At 45.8% G+C, this 23,674-nt stretch overlaps 1 protein-coding gene across 1 annotated transcript in view; it reads right to left on the bottom strand.

Moving 5' to 3' along the window:
- Nucleotides 1-23,674, bottom strand: part of LOC141111805 (uncharacterized) — a 105,911-nt gene that overhangs the window by 54,902 nt on the left and 27,335 nt on the right. Inside the window, exons 2-5 of the mRNA XM_073603948.1 lie at nucleotides 15,546-15,884; nucleotides 14,785-15,111; nucleotides 5,766-5,873; nucleotides 4,828-5,295 (exon numbers count right to left, since the gene is read on the bottom strand). Coding sequence (XP_073460049.1) covers nucleotides 4,828-5,295; nucleotides 5,766-5,873; nucleotides 14,785-15,111; nucleotides 15,546-15,884 — 1,242 coding nt within the window. The remainder of the gene's footprint in view (nucleotides 1-4,827; nucleotides 5,296-5,765; nucleotides 5,874-14,784; nucleotides 15,112-15,545; nucleotides 15,885-23,674) is intronic.

Consider the following 23,674-nt stretch of genomic DNA (forward strand, 5'->3'; position numbering starts at 1 on the left):
TAATTACTATCGGTAAAACCGCTCGTCTGTATGCTGTTCTGACGGACCAAAAATGACGCATGCTCTGAAGCAAGTACGAGACGGGAGTTATTGGCTACTGGCTATTGAACTTCCTTTTTCTAGTCCCGTTGTACGTGTTGTACATCACTGCGTTCTGGACGGTCGGAATTTGGTGTGATCGTGTGTATGTAAGACAGCTTGAGCGGAATTCCGTCGAAACTCTGTCAAAAAAACCGACAGAGTTTATTCCGGCGGCAAAACCGGTCGTGTGTACAGGGCATAAGGAGAAAGTCAATAATAAGATTGGTGTCTCAGGACGATTAACATTATTTTCCATATGCCACTATAGTGGTGAATGAGCCGGGTATATGGACACCCTGTTAAGTGTTATCTCATAGCAAGGAATATATTAATAGTGCTATAATGACTCTAGCCTGGTGGTCTTCATATTTAGTGTGACAACACGAGGTGTCTCATCATTACGCTTACATTTTCCCATAGAGAGGTTTTATCTCTTACCATTATCCACAGCCTTGGGAGAACCATTTCCATTGACACAGCTGTCAAATTTGAACCATAGACCATATGGCCATTAGTGCCCCCATTAGTTTCTAATTGTGGTTATCAATGTCTGTTGCTGGACTAAGTTCCCATCCACTAGTGGTGATTTATGGCTGAAACATCCACTTACAGGTAGATCACTGTACATTAGTTGGTATTCAGTTGAATCGGTGCTCCAATTGAAGCCTGATTAGGTCTCTTGATGATGGTCCTGTCTGCTTGGGCTGTTACAGCCCTGAATCAACATTCACTGTGTCATAGTCTGTCTAACAATCTGCAGATATGTGTGTGGTCCTGGGCCCGGTTATATGTGTGGTGTGCATTTTATTTGTGTAATGTGACAACGTTGTCCCAATTTTTAATTGGCTGTTTGGAAGGGTGTCGGTCAGTTGATCGAAAATTTGCAATATTCAATAATGTTTAAATTTTGTTATATCAATAAAGTCTTTTTGCATATTTTCTAAAAACAGCAGTTGGTTCTCATTTTACAACTACATGGCTGGGTGGTCTTCTCGTGACCCTCAGGTTTTTTTTTCTCTATTGCTTCACACTGACCTGAAGATCTCTTCTTTCCTGCTGCTGGCACCACTCTGGAGACCTCTAGCCAGGATAGGAGGAGTGCAATTGGTATCACTCCCCATGGGACAGGAGCCGGCACTACAGAGGAGGCATCGGCTTATGCGACTCATTACACCTCCAACTTTACAAATAGTCCCTCTGCATTGCATTCTTTGATGCTCTGGAATGGTGGGTCAGCAAGCCCAGACCGTGATCTACCAGTCACCTGTCTGCGATCTACAGGTTGCTGACCCCCGGTTTAGAAAGTGCACATTGTGTTAGAATTTTCTCTTCCTGATTCACCCGTGAGTGTGGATTCTTTTCAAACACTGGGAGACAGCTGATTGGAGGAAAGGCACACCCTCCCCCCCTCCACATAGGCAGAGACTTGCAGAGCTGTGCTGTGAATAGACCAGCTCTCTGTTAATCTATTTATAGCACCTACCCTGACACAAATCTCAGCCTGGTTTTATCACAGTTGTTGGAGTACTTGTCAGAAGTTATCATGCTGATAACAGAAGAACGGAGCAGGAGAAAGCAACAGGATTTAGTGTGTTGAAGAGAGATAAGACAACACTGCAGATATATGTGCCCAGCTCAAAAATTTCATGAATCGGGTTTACATACATTTTAAGATGCTCATGCCAATTCAGAAGTAGTTTTCCTGGTGATCCTGCCATGAAGATCCTAATTTAGACACTTCCTGTTATAGGGTGACAATGCTCTGACACTTTCTCCCAGTTTTGCTGCATCATTGTCTCCCTGTTATAAAGGCTTCTGATGGAAACTGGCAAGTGGCCATTATAACACACATTACACAAACATAGTCCATTGTTGTCACCATAAGGAAACCCGCTCTGAGGAATGCCAAGCAGCCATCACCTGGAGTGTACATAGACATCAAGTGGCTGCAAATGAACTACAATAAACAATGGCGTCAAAAGGGGGGGCTGACCCAGGCTATAGCCCCAAGTGGGCCCCCAAAAAGCCCAGGGTCTCATATTATCAGTGACAATTATTAGCCGAGTCCCAAGGCCTGGGGTTGGCTGGGAACTCAGGGCTGTTGGCTGCATGCCCTGGAGCCGCTTTGCAGGACTGATCCTAGGCGGTGATGCACGCCGGGCTGCCTCTGAAGGGAAGAAGGGGCGAGCACCGCCGGTTTATATCTTCCGCTTACCTGGTGTTGCCGAGTGACATACCAAGTCCTGCCCCCTGGACCGGCTCCTATGATGGAAGTCACTACACTCTGTGAGGCTTTCCTCTCTCCCCATTCACTGGAAAGGCTGCGCTGATGGGCACTGGTGAGGCTGTGTGGAGGATATGACAGTGGGTGGTATGTACAGGAGAGGAGTGTGGAGGATATGACAGTGGGCGGTATGTACAGGAGAGGAGTGTGGAGGATATGACAGTGAGTGGTATGTACAGGAGAGGAGTGTGGAGGATATGACAGTGGGTGGTATGTACAGGAGAGGAGTGTGGAGGATATGACAGTGGGTGGTATGTACAGGAGAGGAGTGTGGAGGATATGACAGTGGGAGGTATGTACAGGAGAGGAGTGTGGAGGATATGACAGTGAGCGGTATGTACAGGAGAGGAGTGTGGAGGATATGACAGTGGGTGGTATGTACAGGAGAGGAGTGTGGAGGATATGACAGTGGGTGGTATGTACAGGAGAGGAGTGTGGAGGGTATGACAGTGGGTGGTATGTACAGGAGAGGAGTGTGGAGGATATGCAATGAGCGGTATGTACAGGAGTGGAGTGTGGAGGGTATGACAGTGAGCGGTATGTACAGGAGAGGAGTGTGGAGGGTATGACAGTGAGCGGTATGTACAGGAGAGGAGTGTGGAGGGTATGACAGTGGGTGGTATGTACAGGAGAGGAGTGTGGAGGGTATGACAGTGAGCGGTATGTACAGGAGAGGAGTGTGGAGGATATGCAATGAGCGGTATGTACAGGAGTGGAGTGTGGAGGGTATGACAGTGAGCGGTATGTACAGGAGAGGAGTGTGGAGGGTATGACAGTGAGCGGTATGTACAGTAGAGGAGTGTGGAGGATATGACAGTGGGCGGTATGTACAGGAGAGGAGTGTGGAGGATATGACAGTGGGCGGTATGTACAGGAGAGGAGTGTGGAGGATATGACAGTGGGCGGTATGTACAGGAGAGGAGTGTGGAGGATATGACAGTGGGCAGTATGTACAGGAGAGGAGTGTGGAGGATATGACAGTGGGCAGTATGTACAGGAGAGGAGTGTGGAGGATATGACAGTGGGTGGTATGTACAGGAGAGGAGTGTGGAGGGTATGACAGTGGGCAGTATGTACAGGAGAGGAGTGTGGAGGATATGACAGTGGGCGGTATGTACAGGAGAGGAGTGTGGAGGATATGACAGTGGGCAGTATGTACAGGAGAGGAGTGTGGAGGGTATGACAGTGGGCGGTATGTACAGGAGAGGAGTGTGAAGGGTATGACAGTGGGCGGTATGTACAGGAGAGGAGTGTGGAGGATATGACAGTGGGCGGTATGTACAGGAGAGGAGTGTGGAGGGTATGACAGTGAGTGGTATGTACAGGAGAGGAGTGTGGAGGATATGACAGTGAGCGGTATGTACAGGAGAGGAGTGTGGAGGATATGACAGTGAGCGGTATGTACAGGAGAGGAGTGTGGAGGATATGACAGTGGGCAGTATGTACAGGAGAGGAGTGTGGAGGGTATGACAGTGGGCAGTATGTACAGGAGTGGGTGGTATGTACAGGAGAGGAGTATGGAGGGCATGACAGTGGGTGGTATGTACAGGAGAGGAGTGTGGAGGATATGACAGTGGGCAGTATGTACAGGAGAGGAGTGTGGAGGGTATGACAGTGGGCAGTATGTACAGGAGAGGAGTGTGGAGGGTATGACAGTGGGTGGTATGTACAGGAGAGGAGTGTGGAGGGTATGACAGTGGGTGGTATGTACAGGAGAGGAGTGTGGAGGGTATGACAGTGGGCGGTATGTACAGGAGAGGAGTGTGGAGGATATGACAGTGGGCAGTATGTACAGGAGAGGAGTGTGGAGGGTATGACAGTGAGCGGTATGTACAGGAGAGGAGTGTGGAGGGTATGACAGGGGGTGATATGTACAAGAGAGGAGTGTGGAGGATATGACAGTGAGCGGTATGTACAGGAGAGGAGTGTGGAGGGTATGACAGTGGCAGGTATGTACGGGAGAGGAGTGTGGAGGATATGACAGTGAGCGGTATGTACAGGAGAGGAGTGTGGAGGATATGACAGTGGGCGGTATGTACAGGAGAGGAGTGTGGAGGGTATGACAGTGAGCGGTATGTACAGGAGAGGAGTGTGGAGGATATGACAGTGAGCACTATGTAAAGGAGAGGAGTGTGGAGGATATGACAGTGAGCACTATGTAAAGGAGAGGAGTGTGGAGGATATGACAGTGGGTGGTATTACAGGAGAGGAGTGTGGAGGGTATGACAGTGGGCAGTATGTGCAAATGGTTTTGCCAGGTCATGTGGCACTTCCCATGATTCCCTCTTCTATGTATTGCTACAAAGGAGGGGGTCCTTTTCACTGGGAGGTCCCCAACAAGTTAGAAATGTCCCAATGATAATAAGTACATTTCTACCCCAATAGAACCCACTACTGCCCTCTAGGAGGTAATGCTCCAAGTAATGCTCTGAACCATTTCATGTAGAAGAGAAGAGTCTCACCTCCAATGACGTTGAGTATCCTGTGTACTGAGACCGGAGATTTCAGTGCCGGGTGATTTACATGGACAGATAATTCCGCTCCATTATCCAGGTCATAACTGGGAGTTATCTGGAGAGAACACTGACAGATGAATTTACCAAGATTCTTCTTACTGATAACAGGAGTCACCTCCAGCTGTAGAGGGATGTCCTCATGTCCTGCAGATCCATTCATCAGTTGTCTCCCCTCCTCCATATCTACAACATCTTCATCCCCTCCTCCATCATCTCTACTTATCCTGACCGGAGTGAGGTGACCTCCAGACCTCCAGGGATAGATGGTCCTTATCACCTCCTCCCCGGATCTTCTCATATACACAGAGATTTCTATGTCGTTGGGTTTGAAGTCCATAATCTGACAAGTCAGAGTCGTCCTGTTCATGTCAGTCAGCTCATCGTTCCCGGTAATCTTAGAGAGAATAGGAGGATCTGCAAGAGGAAATCATCGTATGAATTATAACATTTACCAGGTGATCAATCCCAGGACTAGGCTAAGGATTTATCAAAATTTATCAAAAAAACTTATAAATAAAAAATCACCATAAGGTGGAAAATCTCTCTAATGAATGTCCTATAGTACTGAATATTATATCCATGGAAGTACAAAGAAATGGGATGTCTCAGATATTGGATATATCCGAGGCCGGGTATGAGCCTCTATGGAGGTGCTTTGGGCACCATAAAGATAATGATATTGTTAGCTGGATTCCATCAGATGGAGACATACGATCACTATGGAACCCCAGCAAGGTCACTATTATAAAGGAAACATCCACAATGACTGTCGGCTCTTACAACATATGATCAGCTGATTGCTTATTTCCTGGAACAATCCCGACACAAACAGTACAACCCACCAATCAGAATCTGATGATGAACAGACAGTGCACACTCCTTACCTTTCTTTAGAACTATGATGTAGAAGAAACCCAATAAACCCAGAAATGACACGGCCAGAATTGTGATGACCACAGCGGTGATAACAGCTCCGGAGTTATCGGCTCTCTCTGTAATAATGAAGAACAAAACATGATCAGAAAGTAGAAACATTTCCAAACCCAAAAACCTTAATTATTAATGTCTGATTGTATTGGAACTGAGAGTTATTACCAAAGATCTACCCACCTGACCCCACCTGATGTGACACCAATGCTGCTTACCTGCCTGTGCAAGTGAGAGAGTGCAATGTGTAAGAGGACAGAAGCGGGAGATGTAGACCTATGACCGGCTGCTACTATGGAGGAGAAGCTGGCCAATACTTGATATCAGGGGTTAGTAAATGTTCTACCTATGAGAGAAGGTAATGTGTGATAGGCTGGAAGATGTGTACAGACTGAAGAGATGAGCGCCTATGACCAGCTGCCACCAGGGAGTGGGAAGATTGTAGTTAGGTGCAGTTAGCTAGTCTGCCACTTGGTGGCTCTGTTTCAGAATAGTTTCTGCCTACAGAATACAGTGTAATCAGGAGCTAGGTCCCTTTTAGTTAATGCCCTCCTGTACCTGTAGTGATGTCATGGGTGAGTCAGTACCCTAATACAAGGCAGGTTGGGAGGAGCCTGCATGCAGCAGGGGCATGGGAGATAAACACCCCACACCCGGGGCGTGGCCTGGCCGGAGACCGAGATGGCAGCATAAGCTGTGAGCTCTTGCGACCCGGGAACCGAACCTCGCCTAATAGACTGCCTACGTTTGTGAGCCACTATGAATAGATCCACCCGGAGCTCCTCGGCAACCCGCACAGCCATGGATCCAAGTACCCAGCTTAGCAGAAACATACCAGAGCTATTCCGGACCCAAAAGCAATCACTCCATGCGGCCGCACAGGCCCAATCCCCGGCCTCGCCTAATTCCCAGCACGGAGATATGAAGGGGAGTACACAAACCCCCAGCCTATTCGACCTAGAGAAGGTGGCCTCAGATATAAAGATGTCACAGCAGCGATTGCTGATCTAAAGTCAGACCTACAGGTAATGGCACACCGAATAGAGGATGTCGAGCAAACCACCGTGACCCATGCTGCCGCCATTCGACAGGTCCAACACACATACGATGCACAGCTCTCCCACATGTATGACCTACACAGACACATCGAAGACCTCGATAACCGAGGCAGGAGGCATAATATCAGGGTAAGGGGTGTCCCTGAAAGCACAGATCCGGGCTCGATCCAACAAACAATCTGCACAATCTTTAATGATTTGATAGATCGCCCCGCGGATTCACCGATTGAAATGGAAAGGGCACATCGGGCTCTACGCCCTCAACACCGTGAATATGAACCACCAAGGGACATAATCTGCTGTGTTGTAAACTTTCCACTTAAGGAGGAGATTCTCCGCAAAGCCAGGGAGAAAGGCCGCATTCTCCATAATGGCGCAGAAATTAAACTGTTTCAGGACTTGTCCCAGATAACTCTACAAAACAGGAGAGCTCTGTGCCCCCTGCTGGATGCTCTCCGTACCCGAAACTTCCAATATCGATGAAAGTTCCCCTTCGTCCTATCTGCGTCCGCCAGGGGACGCTCTGCTTTACTTCGGAAGATCTACAAAGTTTTTGCGAACAACTTGATCTCCCTAACATTGAACTGCCGGAGTGGGGCTCTTTCTATTTCCCAGCTGAACCTTGGCTCCCGGTATCGCTCAACCCCTCTCCTAAAAGCACAACGACAGAGATCGCGCAGACACAGAACAGATAGATCTTCTCCAACCCCAAGATCGTCTCGCCGAGATTTGTACCAGCAAGGACCAAGTTCCCCCGCTTCACCTCCAGGGAGAAGGGCTCCGCAGGAAGCATGAGTCACACTTTACGACATTGCCATGGATCGCCGCCTGTGAGTATGACTTTCACTCCAGAGACATCGTACCTGCATCATTACTCGCTAAGGGAAACTTAAACCTCTGACCCCCGGGTCTGTTCCTTATGTTACACCGATCTGATGCTCCCTTAGGACCCCTAACCTGTGTTCCACACTCATTGGGCGTTTTGGACGCGATGCTGCTACGAATATAGCACCGTGTGTTTGTTTGGCACACACAACAGAACTCCTGGACCATGATCCTCTTAGTACTGTAGAGGAAGAAGCAGAAGAAGTGAAGAAGTGATGTGTGAAAGCAAACCTATGGCCCTTCCTTCTCCTACACAGGCTCCCTTCAAGGAACAAACTTAGTTTTTGTCTTATCCCCTAGGGTTTACTACGACCGTGACTGACGACATCAGATATGTACCTATGCAGACGTTGTTCCTCAGCCTAGGCTAATATTGGGGCAGGAAGTGACCCTGGCGTTTTGATATTGGGTCCAGAGAATCGCCGTGAAGCTCTTTAAGCTCAGGCGGCGAGTTTTCGATTGCCCTATGGGTCTGAATGGGATCCTAGGGCTGAACGAAAATTAAAATCTCAACCTTTTAACAAAACTAGATGCCTCCCTACCCCCCCCAGTTCACCATCCACCCTTTCCTCCTTTTCCCCCCACCTTCCCCCTTTTTTTCCCCACCCTTCCCCACCCTCCCCCTCCTTCCCCCCCTTGCCCTCCCCCTCCTTCCCCCTCACTCCCACCCCCCCCCCCCCGCCCCTCATCCCCTTCCACAATTTTTCCCCCCCAAGAATTTAGCTTAAATTACTAATGTGGACTGGGGTGGTAAGAAAGGAGCAATATTAATATTAATGTGAAATTTAAGATGTACTTTAACTTTGGCATTAGATACCACTATGGCGATTCATGGCAATCATGCTCAACACAGATTGCTTGATCTGACCGTTACTGTTGTTTTATAGGATTTTTTATTGTTATGAGTTATTAACTTTGATATACAACACGTTGAATTCTGGCTCACTTATGCTATAATTCCTGCTATGTAGTAGGCTCTCTATACATACTCTTAAGACTAACATATTAGGTTCCTGGTTCGCAGACGACCTGTGGTTTCCGTTCATCCTTTCACCCCCACACAGCAGTCCAACTGTGGACTTCAGCTGACACCCCAGATTTTCCCTCTCCAGGTGGAATAGATACTCTATATCCACCTCTGGTTTGACTTACCCTTCTATCTGTGCTTTTTCCCTCTTCTTTCTCTTACTCTAAGTCTCCCCCCTCCCTCCCTCTACCCTATTTTTATTTCTGTTTTTTTTTTTTTTTTCCCTCTCTCCTTTTTCTCTCCTCATTTCCCCTGCTCGCCCCATTACCCGCTCTGTCCCTTGCCCCTGGTGTCTTACTTTAATTTTCTCTCAGTGGACGGCTCCACAAATCACCCTTTCTGACTGGACCCTCGCGGGCTCCCCGGACCCCTCCCCCGGAAGTTTTTAAACCCCAAGATAGCGGTGGTAGATTAATTAACCTGATTCAACTTAACTATGAATTCAAAAACAGCAGCTACATGTTCCCTGACGTTGAAATGTATCTCCCTTAATGTTAAGGCCCTAAATCAACCGGAAAAAAGGTTGCAAGTCCTAACGTCTCTCACCAAACACAAAGCACACTTTATTTTTTTTACAAGAGACCCACTTTCGCTTGGATGCCACCCCTAAACTTTCCAACCACATATACCGCACAGCAGTGCACGCTACGAATCCTGAGGCCAAAACCAAAGGAGTCTCGATACTTGTCGCTAAAAATGCTAACTTTCACCTAACAGGCTCTCTCATAGACCCAGAAGGCAGATTTATTTTTCTTAAGGGGACTTACGCTTCCAAACCTATCACCCTAGCCAACATTTTTTGCCCAAATGACCATCAAGTGGCATTTTTTAGGAAGATATGTGAACTCCTAACCTCTTTTCGGAGAGGATTGGTTGTGTTGGGAGGGGATTTTAATGTTCCCCTGCACCCGATATTAGACTCCTCCTCGGGTACATCTACCCTAACATACAGAGCACTAAGACAAATTAAAACGCAGCTCCATAAATTAGCTCTCCATGATGCTTGGCGTACCTTGTATCCCTCGGTCAAGGACTATACATTTTACTCAGCCCCACACCAGAAATACTCTAGGATCGATTATTTTTTATCTCCCAGACTGACTTGCCCGCCCTTCATCAGTCCACTATAGAACCCATGTTCCTTTCTGACCACCACCCGGTAACACTCACTCTATCCTTCCCTGATACAGATTTCAGAACTAAGATCTGGAGACTGAATCCTTCTCTACTTAAGGATGCAGTCGTTTTAGATCACGTTCACACGAGACTCCGACAATATTTCTCTGAAAACTTGAACTCGCAGATTTCACCAATCTCTATCTGGGAAGCCCACAAATGTGTTATAAGAGGGGAACTGATTTCACTGGCCGCAAAAGCTAAACAACAACAACAAGAAACTATTAATTTCCTTTTAAATACAATCAAATCCCTAGAGAAAACCCACAAATTGACACAAGCACAATCCACTCTCCAAAACTTAACACACGCATGCACCCAGCTGTTGGAGGAGTTGGACAGAGGCGTCAAAAGAAGATATATTCTTGGCCAGAGAGTTTTCTATGAGCAGGGCAACAAGTGCGGCCGACTTTTGGCTCGGTCGATACAAAATTCTAAAAGCTCATCTATAATTCACCACATCCGGGACCCTGGGGGAACTCTCCGGACCAAGAATGAAGAAATAGCCAAGGAATTTGAGAAATTCTACTCTGGCCTTTATAATCTGCAGACCGACCACTTGACTCAAACCACTCCTGAAACACGCTCTAAACTTATCAAAGATTTTCTCTCTCAATACAGTCCGAAACCAATCACATCCCAACAGACTCTTGACCTTGAGAATCGTATCTCGTCAGTAGAACTGGAGGCGGCCTTGAAACAAATGAAAGCGGGCAAAAGCCCAGGCCCAGACAGCTTTACTCTCCAGTATTATCAAGCCTTCGCTGATATCCTTAAGCCCAAACTTTTAGAGACCTTCAACGCTTTTTCAGACCCCCAGACTAGACCAAAGGGAATGTTGGCGGCTCACATAACGGTAATACCTAAGGAGGGAAAGGACCCAGAATTGGTTGCAAATTACAAACCGACATCACTCTTAAATGTTAACGTCAAATTATACGCAAAAATCCTGGCCAACAGATTATTCCCAATCTCATTTCTCTGGACCAGGTGGGATTCGTCCCTGGCAGAGAAGCCAGAGATAACACCATCCGCACGTTGAATCTACACCACTGGCTCACAACATCTAAGACCCAGGGATTTCTCCTTTCATTAGACGCTGAGAAGGCATTCGACAGGGTGGCTTGGGACTATATGCGGGAAGTCCTGCTAGCTATCGGGCTGGGAAGCCGTATGCGATCACATGTAATGGCCCTATACTCCGGTCCCACTGCAGCGGTGAGGATTAATGGCCACCTGTCGAACGCCTTCCCTATCAGCAACGGCACGCGCCAGGGATGCCCCCTCTCCCCTTTAATTTATATTTTGACTTTAGAGCCCCGCCTCAATAGATTGAGAGATAATCCAAACATACAAGGGATAACAGTGAAGGAGAGGGAGTTTAAGGTAGCAGCTTTTGCTGATGACATTCTCCTATCACTAAAAATGCCTCGCATTTCCCTACTGAACCTCCTCAAAGACTTACAGTCATTTGGGAAAATTTCTAACCAGAAAATTAATTACTCCAAGTCCCATGCTCTAAATATCACGCTCCCCTCTCAGGAAATGACCCACTGCCAAGATATGTTCCCCTTTAGATGGGATAAGAATGCGATCACATATCTGGGCATCCAAATTCCTACCCGGCTATCTGATCTCTATCTCGTTAATCATCACCCGGCAATTATGCAGATCCAAAAACTTTTAAAGGAGTGGTCAGGCTTAAATGTTTCGTGGTTTGGTCGCTCTGCCCTGATCAAGATGATCATCTTACCTCGTCTACTTTACTTAATGCAAGCAGTCCCGATCTCTTTATCGGCATCTTTTTTCGCGACCTATCGGAGGGCTTGCTCTGTCTTTCTTTGGAGAAACTCTCCTCCTCGTATCAAATACGCACGCCTCACGCTAGCCAAATCGAAGGGAGGGATAGGATTGCCTGATTTATATAAGTACTACGTGGCTTGCCATCTTACAAGAATCGCGGAATGGAATATCCATGCCTCTCTCAAGTCATGGGTATTCCTTGAAGATGCCTTTGTTTCTGGGCCGCTACATCTTCTTCCTTGGCTCCCCTCCAAAAATTGGTTACACCCAGGCTTAACTCACCCGCTAATTTATCCATCTGTTTTAGCTCATAAGAAGTCTTTGCTTAGTGGCAATTCCACATCTTCCCCAAGCCCTCTAACGACCCTTAGAGGAAACCCAGAATTCCCACCTGGGATATCTAACATCTTTCTCAAACAAGAATGGCCCTTTGAGGACGTGTTGGCTCAGCAGTTTTTCTCCAATGGAAAACCAGTCTCCCTAGAAACACTGAGGGCGCTTTCTAAAACTTCCTCTTTCTCCTTTTGGACCTATAGACAGATTAGACACTTTTTGGAGACTCAGGCTCCCCTAACAAAATGGACAAGACACCTCACACCATTCGAGACCTTATGCCATCCTAAAATACCGCAGAGACACTTAATTTCTCTCCTACACACCCTGATATCGGAAACACCTACCGAGACCCCGACCCTCTCACAATTGTCTTGGACCAGAGACCTAAACATTCCACTGACTACGGAAGACTGGAACGCTATTCATGACTACACACATAAAGGGTCGCTAAATGTGGCTATTCAAGAAAACTGCTATAAAGTGGTTACTAGATGGTATAGAACCCCCTCACGGTTACACAAGTTCTCGCCTGCCATCCCTAACACTTGTTGGAGGTGTGGCACGGAGATAGGCACCATGCTGCACGTGTGGTGGGATTGTGAGATCCTTCAACCATTTTGGAGGGAGGTTCACAGCATCATCACACAGGTCACAACATTTAATTTAGACAATACCCCAGCCCAATTTCTCCTACATCATACCTCTCTTCCCAGAAGGGATTATTGTAAATCCCTTGCCATGCACATGGTCAATGCGGCCAAACTTTGTATACCCAAACTGTGGCAATCCACTCGCGCCCCAACGATCAGGGAATGGATATTTGAAAAATTTCAAATATTAAAGAGATGGAGGAACTGATCCATATTACACAAGACAGAGTTCATAAATTCTCTATGCTTTGGGCCTGCTGGTCACACTTCACTACCACCGAGAGATACCGGCAATACACTTCGCGGAGTGATTAAATGTTCTTTAAGCTGGTTGATGTGTTATCGGGGGATGGGGTTGGGGGGGGGGAGCGAGCGTGGGTCCACTTAAGTCGCCTTCTGATATCCCCCTTTTTTTTTTTGCTCTTTCCCCCCTATAGGTTCCCCTCTCTCTCTTATCTCCCACCCCCTGTCTCTTTACCCCTAGTCCTCTCTTCTGTTTGTACTTTTCTTTCTCTATTCTTCTTGTCCTTTTCTGCTGCTGGACATATTCCTTCATAAGATGCTAAACGAACATACATGATTTATTCTACGTTATGGTACCCTCCTTTTCATACCTGGGTAGCCTTATTGCGAGGCACATAGCATTATTTGTTGGTCAAGAATGAACCACTTATCTGTCCCCTTATTTGGTTGGTATCCAGAGGGGGAGGGGGGGGAGGTGAAAAAATGAGAAAGAGATCCTCTGCCCCCACACACTACTGGTATATTACAAGTTCAGCTCTTGTTCACTATGTCTCAGAATGTCTCCCTAAGTATCTTTAAAGAGTACCATTTTGATGTTATAGATATAGTTTGTTATAAAAAGTATGTACCGGACTTGTTCTGTTTATGTATGTCTTTAAACTGAATAAAATCTTTATGGAAAAAAAAAAACAAAACACCCCACACCCATGTAGATGTAGGCGGTAAGTAGAGACCCTGGAAAGGGCTGGAGGCCAAGGAGAGGTAGACCTGCACCCAGATGAGTCAGCTGTGGACTTGCCGACCCTTATAAGGGTGGGGGCTATGGAAGGATGCGGAAGGCCTTTTAGGCCAGGTCAAGAGTTCCCTGGAGTGAAGCTTTCCCCCTGGAGGGTCCTGGGAGAGATGTACCCATTGAGGAGGTGACTGCAGAGATCCCAATCCAGTGAGTACTAATGACCCTGGGTGGAGGGAGAGACTGTCAGAGGGAAGATGGCTTAAAGTGCTGCATAATGATTCTACATGTGACTACTATGGACTGTCAACGAAATATGTTTGATAATGTACTATCAAGTGACCCTGGAGAGTGTGACTATCATGCCATTTTCCAAGTACCCCCAGCAAAGTGCACAACCCTTTTCATGTGTGGACATTCCTTCCTTGGGGATATAAAGATCAAGGGCTGGAAATGTCATGTGGTGGCCTCTGGCATGGAGTGGGCACATTATAGTGGAGGGTTCAGTCTCTGCAGGAGGGTTACTGTTACTAGCAAGAAGAGGAGTGGGACAAGGACTTATGCCTTTGGCGCCAACACCTAGCTAATTACAAAGCCCCTCTTACAAGTGGGCAATAGCTGACATGAGGGGTCAGTAAGTGCTCTGCCCATAAAGAGAGGTAATGTGTGAAGCTGGAAGACCAGATTACAGACACAGAACGCTCCTCACCTACCCAACATATAGGTTCATAGCGATCATCTCCTGAAAAGGATGTTGATGATCAGGACATTGTGAAGTGCTTGGAGCGGGGGTGTATGCAGATAAATTGCCCCCCCTTGGTAATAAGACTCTAGGATTGTTGGGTGCCCCAATCACCCATGTATGGAGGAGCCTGCACATTATATCTTACTTAGTTGTAGCACCAGTGTGAGTGAATTGTTTGCCAGAGGTGTGCTAGTGACATATCTTGGTGTTTAGAGTCCGGGCACTTCACTCAACCAAACACCACACCTTCTATATGACAGAAGAGTAGTTACCATGAATTCTAGGTTATGTAATGTAAAATAATGAGAGATATTACTGACCTGTCACTGTGAGGGTGAGATTCCTGGACAGTAAAGTCTGCAGAGATCGGTGACTGATAATACAGGAAAAGGTGTTCCCATTGTCTTCTATCGTGGGGTTCAGGGTCAGTAGACTTGTCACATTGTACGTCCCGTCTGAATTGTTGAGCACTTTCTTCACACAGGTCCAGATCTCCAGGACCTCACAGTCAGAAGAATCCTTACGATATTGACCCCAGCGTATGGAAATATCTTTTGGATAGAAATTGTGAACTTCACATATCACCGTCTTCTCTGTTCCCACCTCAATGGTTGGATGTCCTGGTGTCACCTCCGCCGATGGAGGAGCTGTACAGAGAATAATCATTATTGTTCTAATCTGCAGAAAATACAGGAGATCACATCCACAGACTGCACAGATTATACCAAGAAGTAACCATTGTAAAGGTGGATCAGATGGAAATGACACAGGAGACCCCTCCAGTCAATAGATGTGGTCACTGGGCTCCCTTCAGTACCTCACATCCACCACTAGAGGGAGGAATTATCTGGGAGAGGTTCCTCATAAGGGCTGATTGACTAAAGGAGGAGAGAGTGTTCACCCAGTTAAGGTCACTTCAATTTTCCAATTATGAAAATAATTTATTTAATCTGCACATGATTGCAGAATTCGAAGTGAACACAAGGACAATTTATGGAGTGAAGATTCTCAACTCACTTAGTAAATCAACCCCAGAGCCATATAACACAGTATGGGGGAAGGGAGGGGCAATGTCACTCACCTGACACCTGTAGGGTAGCTCTACCCTCCGCTTTATCCGGAGTATTTATCACTGTACATAAGTATTCTCCCTCATCAGAGAACTGGACCCGGGGGATGTGCAGCTCTGCATTTCCATTCAGGATCTCCATCAGCTTCATGGAGGATCCCGGTCTGTATGCCTTCCCATCTCCATTATTGTATTCATACACGTCATGGTGAGTGCCATCCTCTGATATCCTGCTCCATAGTATTGAAATGGCGCTGCCAGTATTTAGCCCATGTATCTCACAGGGAATGGTGGCATCCTTATCTCTCAGTACTGACACATCTGGAGTCCTCATTGTGACCTTCAGAGCCCCTATAAAAAGAAAATAAAGTTAGTTGTACTGAGAAAGAAAATATCGTTGTGATATGATCTGTATTAGATCCGAGGCTCTTATGTTCTTCTTATCATTCATGTAATGTGCCAACTATCCTCGAATATGTGACACCTCTACAATTGTGCTAAAAAGTGTGCCCCCCTTTGGAGGATTGGGAATATAGGGGATGTAGGAGTAAGCAGCAAAACCCATTTCTCGTGATTCTTTTGGGATTCCTATTCTGTGACTGGAGGTGGTAACAGAATGGGCCAATCATAAAACAAAACATGACAACAAGTCAACCCCCCCACCCTGTTCAAAAGTCTGCACTCACTTAGTTCTTCATACTGTGTATTGCCCCCTTTAGCATCAATGACACTGGTCAGTCTTCTGTAATAGTTGTCTATGAGGCCCCAAATTCTTGCAGGTGGTAGAGCTGCCCATTTATCTTGGCACAATGCCTCCATAGTCTTTGGTCGTTTTGCAGGAATCGCATGTCAGATCTCCCCAGAGCAGCTCCATGATATGGAGGTCGGGAGATGGCCACACCAGAACCTTCACCTTTTTCTGCTGGAACCACTGGAGGGTCAGCTTGGCCTTGTGCTTAGGGTCATTGTCATACTGGAAAGTCCAAGACCGTCCCATGCGCAGCCTTTCTCTAGAATGCAATGTGTTTGCCAGTATTTTCTGATAACACGCTGCATTCATCTCGCTATTAATTAATTATCACAAGATTCCCCCAATGCCTTTAGAGCTCAACCACCTCAAAACATCAGTGAGCCAATAACATGCTTCACAGTGGGGATGGTATTCTTCCTCTCCAAACATAGCACTTATGGTTGTGACCATAAAGCTATTTTGGTCTCGTCACTCCATATTAGAGCATGCCAGAAGCTGAGAGGTGTGTCAAGATGTTGTCGGCCATATTGTAACTGGGCTTTATTGTGGCATTGGCTCAGTAAAGACTTCTTTCTGACAACAACCATGCAGCTCAAGCTTCTTCAAGTATCATTGTTTTGTGTCCCTTGAAAACACCCACGCCGTCTTTTTCTAAAGCGGCCTCTATTTCTCCTGGGGTTACCTGAGGGTTTTTCTTTGTATCCTGAATGATTCTTCTGGCAGTTGTGGCTGCAATTTTTCTTGGTCTACCTGACCAAGAGATCCCTGAATTTTCCACTTCTTAATAAGTGATTGAACAGTACTGACTAGCTTATTCAAGGCTTTGGATATCTTTTTATATCCTCTTCCATCTTTATAAAGTTACAATACCTTGTTACACAGGTGTTTTGACAGTTCTTTTCTGCTCCCCATGGCTCAGTATCAAGCTTGCTCAGTGCATCCACGTGAGAGCTAACAAACCCATTGAATTTTTTAAACAGACACTATTTGCAATTTAAAAGCCACAGATGTGGGAAATTCCCCTTTAGTGGGCATTATATCCTGTGTCCAGGGCCAGTACTAGGGGTGGGCGGGACGGGCAGCTGCCCTGGGCGGAATGATTTCGTTGGAAGAAGAGGGCGCTGTCTGCCGAGTGTAACCACGCCCAGCACAGAATGTGCTGCCGAGTGCCAAATCTCACAGGGTAGGTAGAGATCAGTTTTGTTCCTGTGTGTATTTTAGATCGTAGCACTACACCCGCCCCCTGTCTGCACAGTGCACTGTACAAGTCCCTGAGTGACAGTGGAGCGCATGATCCATATCAGTGCTTTCCTATGATTCCAGATACATACAGCTTTTCTGCCCCTCTGCTTGCCTGGACAGCGGAAATAGGGAATATAGTAGTAAACCCGCGCAGTGGAAATGAGTGTAAGTTTTTTATATAAAAGGTTTGGAACTGCTGCCCCCCAACATGCAGTCACCATATAAAATGGAGACAGCTAGATTAGATAGTTTGAGGGATGGGTGTGGCGCTGTTCCTCTTAGTACCCCGTGATGTCCTGTTAATGTGCTGTGTTCACTTCACTTTGAAAGTAAGGTTAATAGTCGTGATAAAAGAAAAAAATGTGAAGTGGAAAAACCAAAAAACCAAAAAACCCAAAAAAACGCATTTAATATGTAGCTGTTTAGATCATATGTACCATAGTGCTTATCATGTATAAAATATTCGCGAATGCGCAAAACCAGGATGGGGGATGGGGAAATAAAAGGAAAGTGAAAGGCAAAGGGGTGTCGATTTAAATATTCAACTTTAAGTGCAAAATCATTTGATTAAAGTGCACACGTTCAAAGAAAAAGCATTTATATAAAAGTCCTTCTTTCACATAAAAGATTTTTTCGTGTAATATTCGTGCTCTTAGTTTTCCTGGTGATGATATTGTGAAGAAGTGCCGTTTAAATCCAGTGCTCTTAATGTGCGAACACTCACCAGCTATCTTCAACCCTGCTGGGGTATCAGGCAATCACAGTCTATGCCACTGTGCGGCAATTCCTGGCAGTCTCAGTATCGTGATGCATCATATAAAAAGAGAAGGGGTGCCCATAGTGTAAGATTGTTTTTAAAAGAGTTTGTTTAAACAAGCAGAGCGGTACTCACAATTTAAAAACGTGTAGTAAGCAAAAAAGACAGAGTTTTCCGGTTAACCATCAGCTGTTCAATGTTGTTTGGGAAGCACAGATTAGGCCACGTCCTACGCGTTTCGTCATTGGACGTCTACGGGAGCGTGCTGTGCCTCCCACCTTTATATAGCGTGCGGTGTCCCTTCCTCACCTGTGTAATTGGCATCCATTGTGCCTATGTTTTTGCGGACCAACGTCCGCCCGCAACCATTTTGTCTGAGATATTGCAGACCGAAGCCCATTCCCACACAGTATATTCCGCAATTATGCAAATAGACCTCCTTTCGTCGGCGGCCCTTTTGCCTGTGTTTCTACGGACATAAGACCTTCCAGTGCTGTATACCTAGAGATCCTCTATTCCGGGTGACACCTTTCCCTATATTTTCACTCCTTACCTCAGTGTCACCCCCGTTCGATGTCTGTGTGGTTACTGAATATTTTAATTAAGGGCCATATAGTCAGAGATCCCGCATACTATAACCAGGTAATTCCGCTGCTAAACGTAACCATATTGAACCCAACGAATCACATGGATGCAACACCAAATCGCATGGATGCGTTTTTTTGTATTTTTTAAGTTTTTATTGTTCGAACATTGCACTAACACCATATTGCATAGATGCAGTACTGATATGCTTGGATGCAACACTAAATCGCATGGATGTTTGTGTTGAATTATCTATTAATGTTTTAAAATTGCACAAGCTTTGTGGATTATTTGCAATACACAGGCTGATTGGAGCACTTTTACCTATTTATTCATTCATTGAAATTTATTGCACATTAACGTATAGTATAGTAATAATAGTTATTAATAGATTTTGTATATGTTAAGCACAATATCACTTTATTAATATTTTAGTGGAAATTTCTTATTTTTTATTTTGATAAGCGCAGCGTGTGTACAATTTGGTTTAACTATTTTGCATGGTTATGAGACATGCGTAACGTTAGCAGCTGATCATTTGCAAAGATATACTATTTTGGAGACCAGATTTGGTCAATTACCTGGAGGCTCACAGGACTACAAATTAGCATTCTGGTCAGACAAAGTTGTCGGAAAATCCGATCGTTCTGAACGCGGTGACGTAAAACACGTATATGTCGGGACTACTAATGGGGCAGTAGCCAATAGCTTTCGTCTCTTAATTTATTCTGAGCATGCGTGGCACTTTGTCCGTCGGATTTGTGTACACACGATCGGAATTTAAAGGATTGGATTTTGTTGTCGGAAAATTTTATATCCTGCTCTCAAACTTTGTGTGTCGGAAATTCCGATGGAAAAAGTCCAATGGAGCCCACACACGGTCCGAATTTCCGACAACAAGCTCCGATCGCACATATTCCGCCGGAAAGTCCGATCGTGTGTACAGGGCATTAGTGTGTTCGTCTGAGCACTAATACACGGTCCAACAAGAATCCTCCTGCCTTTGTGGCTGTGTGTGGTAAAGAGATGATCTGGGGCGTGTTGTTTGTATATACCGTATTTATCGGCGTATAACACGCACCTTCACTTTTAAAAGGCCAGTTTCAGGAAGAAATCTTAAAATTTAAATAAAGAACTGTGAAGCAAAATAAGGGTCAGTGCCCATCAATGCAGCCTAATCAGTGCCCATCTGCAGCTTCACAAATGACATGAATGCAGCACCCCCATTGACATGAATGCAGCACCCCCATTGACATGAATGCAGCACCCCCATTGACATGAATGCAGCACCCCCATTGGCATGAATGCAGCACCCCCATTGGCATGAATGCAGCACCCCCATTGGCATGAATGCAGCACCCCCATTGACATGAATGCAGCACCCCCATTGACATGAATGCAGCACCCCCATTGACATGAATGCAGCACCCCCATTGACATGAATGCAGCACCCCCATTGACATGAATGCAGCACCCCCATTGACATGAATGCAGCACCCCCATTGACATGAATGCAGCACCCCAATTGACATGAATGCAGCACTCACTCCATTGCCATGAATGCAGCACCCCCATTGACATGAATGCAGGACCCCCATTGACATGAATGCAGCCTCACCATTGCTATCAGTGCCGCCTGATTCATGTCCATCTGCAGCCTCGGAGGAGACAGGGAGGGGGGCGGGACGAGCGCCAACAGACATACAGGAGAAACTCCTGTTTTCTCAGCTACGGTACCTTTTAATTGAAAGTCCCGCCTCCTGTGATAGACATAACAGTTGTCCAATGGCAGCGCAAGAGATGTGACTTCCTTTTACACAGGACGCCTTGTGAACAGGAAATACTCCTCTCCTGTATGCACGGCACTCGTCCCGCCCCCTCCAAGGCAGCCAGCATATATCTTTTGTGATTGGCCCGCGGGCCGAACTGTGGACATGCCTGATCTATGGCCATTCCCGCTAAAGAGAAGTCGATCTAATATGATCAACTTCTCTCAAACCAGCTTGTTGGAAAATGTTTCCTTTGATCTGCAGCGCTAATCAATGTATTCTGAACACTATTACAATGCAATGTCTCAGTGGAGAGGATTCCTCCATCCACCTCACTTGTGTGGATGAGGGGATCGGCTCAGTTGTTTTCAATCAGACACTAACTGATCGAAAAAACTGATCCATCTATGGCCAGCTTACCATTCACTATACAATCTGATTAGTACAGGGGCCTGCCTGATTGGATAATGAATTGCTTAGGTTTGTCCTCATATTACAAAGTTTTGGTAAATTGAAGGGAGATTGTACAATTTCTGCACAATCAGATTGTAAAGTGTATGCTCACCTTTACTGTTCATGTGTAGGATTACTTAGAATGACAAATGTTTTCCCTGACACGTTGTCTAAAGCTGGGTACACACTATTCGTTTTTTCGTTCAGCCTGCAGGAAGAAAAACGAATAGATCTTTGCATGCACACAAACAAGGTGGATTCAGAACCCCCCCCCCCCCTCTCTTCTACTATATTCTGACAGCAGGACTCCTCCACTGATCAGAATACAACGATCGGCGCTGCAGCCCGCTGATCAGAGGAGGATTTCCAGCATTACCATTTGACAAAAGCCAAAGGTCAGCTTCAGCAAGTTCTTCAGCTCCATTTACAATCTTCAGAAGTCACCCTTGGGCAGCCATTATTGCTATTACTCCTTATTGGCTGTAAACCAAGCCATCATCAAAGCAATCGAATTGGCTGTGTGTGTGTAATACTCGTGCACCCCGCACCAGTACATATATTTTGGTGCGCTGCACATGCTTCAAGTAGCTCCGCCCCCTGCTCAGGAGGGGGGGGGGGGCATTTTGGCATCTTTGCCCTGGGCACTGAATTACCTTGTCCCGCCACTGCCTGTGTGTCTGTACCAAGGCCAAACATTCCGGGGGGGGGGGAACTCTTCATCAGGGACATTTCGGGGATTTCTGGTATCATTGGAATTTAAAAAGGAGCCAAACAACTCTGTGATAATAAATGGCTTCATATCATCTCTATCCGAAAATAAAAGACAGTTTTTTTGGCAGATCAGTCAGATTTTCACTATCAATGCCACAATTTCTACCAGGGGAGGCAAACTTTTCAGCACAACTGTACCTCTCCCCAATTCCAGTGTCACTGGGCCTCATTTATCTGTCTCTGAAAAAGAACTATTATTAATACTAAAACATACTGTAACGATCCGGGGTGATTAAAGTGAATGTAAGTCCTCATGCACACGGACGTTTTTACAGCTGCTTTTTTGAGCTTTTTTTGCAGCTTAAAAAGGCCTGTCTATGTTAGTCTATGGCTTCATGCCCACCTATGCGTTTTTGAGCTGCAAGTGGCATAGGCGTTTTTAAGCTGTAAAAAAAACCCAGGACCAGTGGGTTCTGAGAGACGTTTTTCAGCTGTAAGCCCTCATGCACACAGGCTGTTAAAAAAACGTTATGAAAACGCCAGTATCTTTGCAGTGATTTTTTTAAACTTTTTTCAGCTTTTTTCAGCGTTTTTTGCAATAGCGTTTTTGAGCGTTTTTCCGCGTTAGCGTTTTTGAGCGTTTTTTTTTTTCAAATTTTTTTTTTTTTTTTTTTCAATGGATCAAAAACGCTAAAAAAGTTGGTGAATGACGTTTTTGAGCGTTTTTGAGCGTTAGAGCGTTTTTACAGCTGAAAAACGTCTTTCAGAACCCACTGGTCCTGGGTTTTTTTTACAGCTTAAAAACGCCTATGCCACTTGCAGCTCAAAAACGCCTAGGTGGACATGAAGCCATAGACTAACATAGACAGGCCTTTTTAAGCTGCAAAAAAAGCTCAAAAAAACAGCTGTAAAAACGTCCGTGTGCATGAGGACTTAAAACGCTCTAACGCTCAAAAACGCTCAAAAACGTCATTCACCAACGTTTTTTATCGTTTTTGATCCATTGAAAAAAATAAATAAAAAAATTTGAAAAAAAAAAAAATGCTCAAAAACGCTAACGCGGAAAAACGCTCAAAAACGCTATTGCAAAAACGCTGAAAAAAGCTGAAAAAAGTTAAAAAAAAATCACTGCAAAGATACTGGCGTTTTCATAACGTTTTTTTAACAGCCTGTGTGCATGAGGGCTCAAGGTAAATTTAAAAAAATAAATAAATAAAAACAAACATGTTATACTTACCTCCACTGTGCAGCTCGTTTTGCACAGAGTGGCCCCAATCCTCCTCTTCTGGGGGTTCCCGGGCGGCTCTCACGACTCCTCCCCACATCAGGTAACCCCCTCGAAGAAGCACTTCCGAGGGGGTTACCTTGCAGGCGCGTTCCCGAGTGCAGCATTCGGCGTCCATAGAGGCCAAATGCAGGACTCGGCCCCGCCCCCCGGCGCTTGCATTGGAGCCAATGGCTGCGCTGCTATCAATCTATCCAATCAAAAACAAAGAACCCCAGGCAGAGAGAGAGCGCGTCCCCGCCAGTTCAAGTTCGAGGGTTCAGGTAAGTAAAACGGGGAGGCGGTCACTGACAGGTGTTTTTTCACCTTAATGCATAAGATGCATTAAGGTGAAAAAGCACAAAGGTTTACAACCCCTTTTAGCTCTAGTCTTGCATTTGAGTTGAAGAAATCCTGTCAGTCCTGACTGTATTTTCAAGGGCATGACAGACCATTTTTTATTCAAAAGAAACAAAGTTCAAACATAAACATCAGATTCCCTCGCAGGGTATTCAGCATTACAGTCCTGCTTCAGAACAACCAGCATTCGGCCTTCCTGGATAAAACACGGCACTCCTGCTCAGGCCTTCCACCTTAGGCCTTGGTGTG

Source organism: Aquarana catesbeiana, linkage group LG11 (assembly GCF_042186555.1).
Source record: "Aquarana catesbeiana isolate 2022-GZ linkage group LG11, ASM4218655v1, whole genome shotgun sequence".
In the NCBI taxonomy this organism is placed as follows: domain Eukaryota; kingdom Metazoa; phylum Chordata; class Amphibia; order Anura; family Ranidae; genus Aquarana; species Aquarana catesbeiana.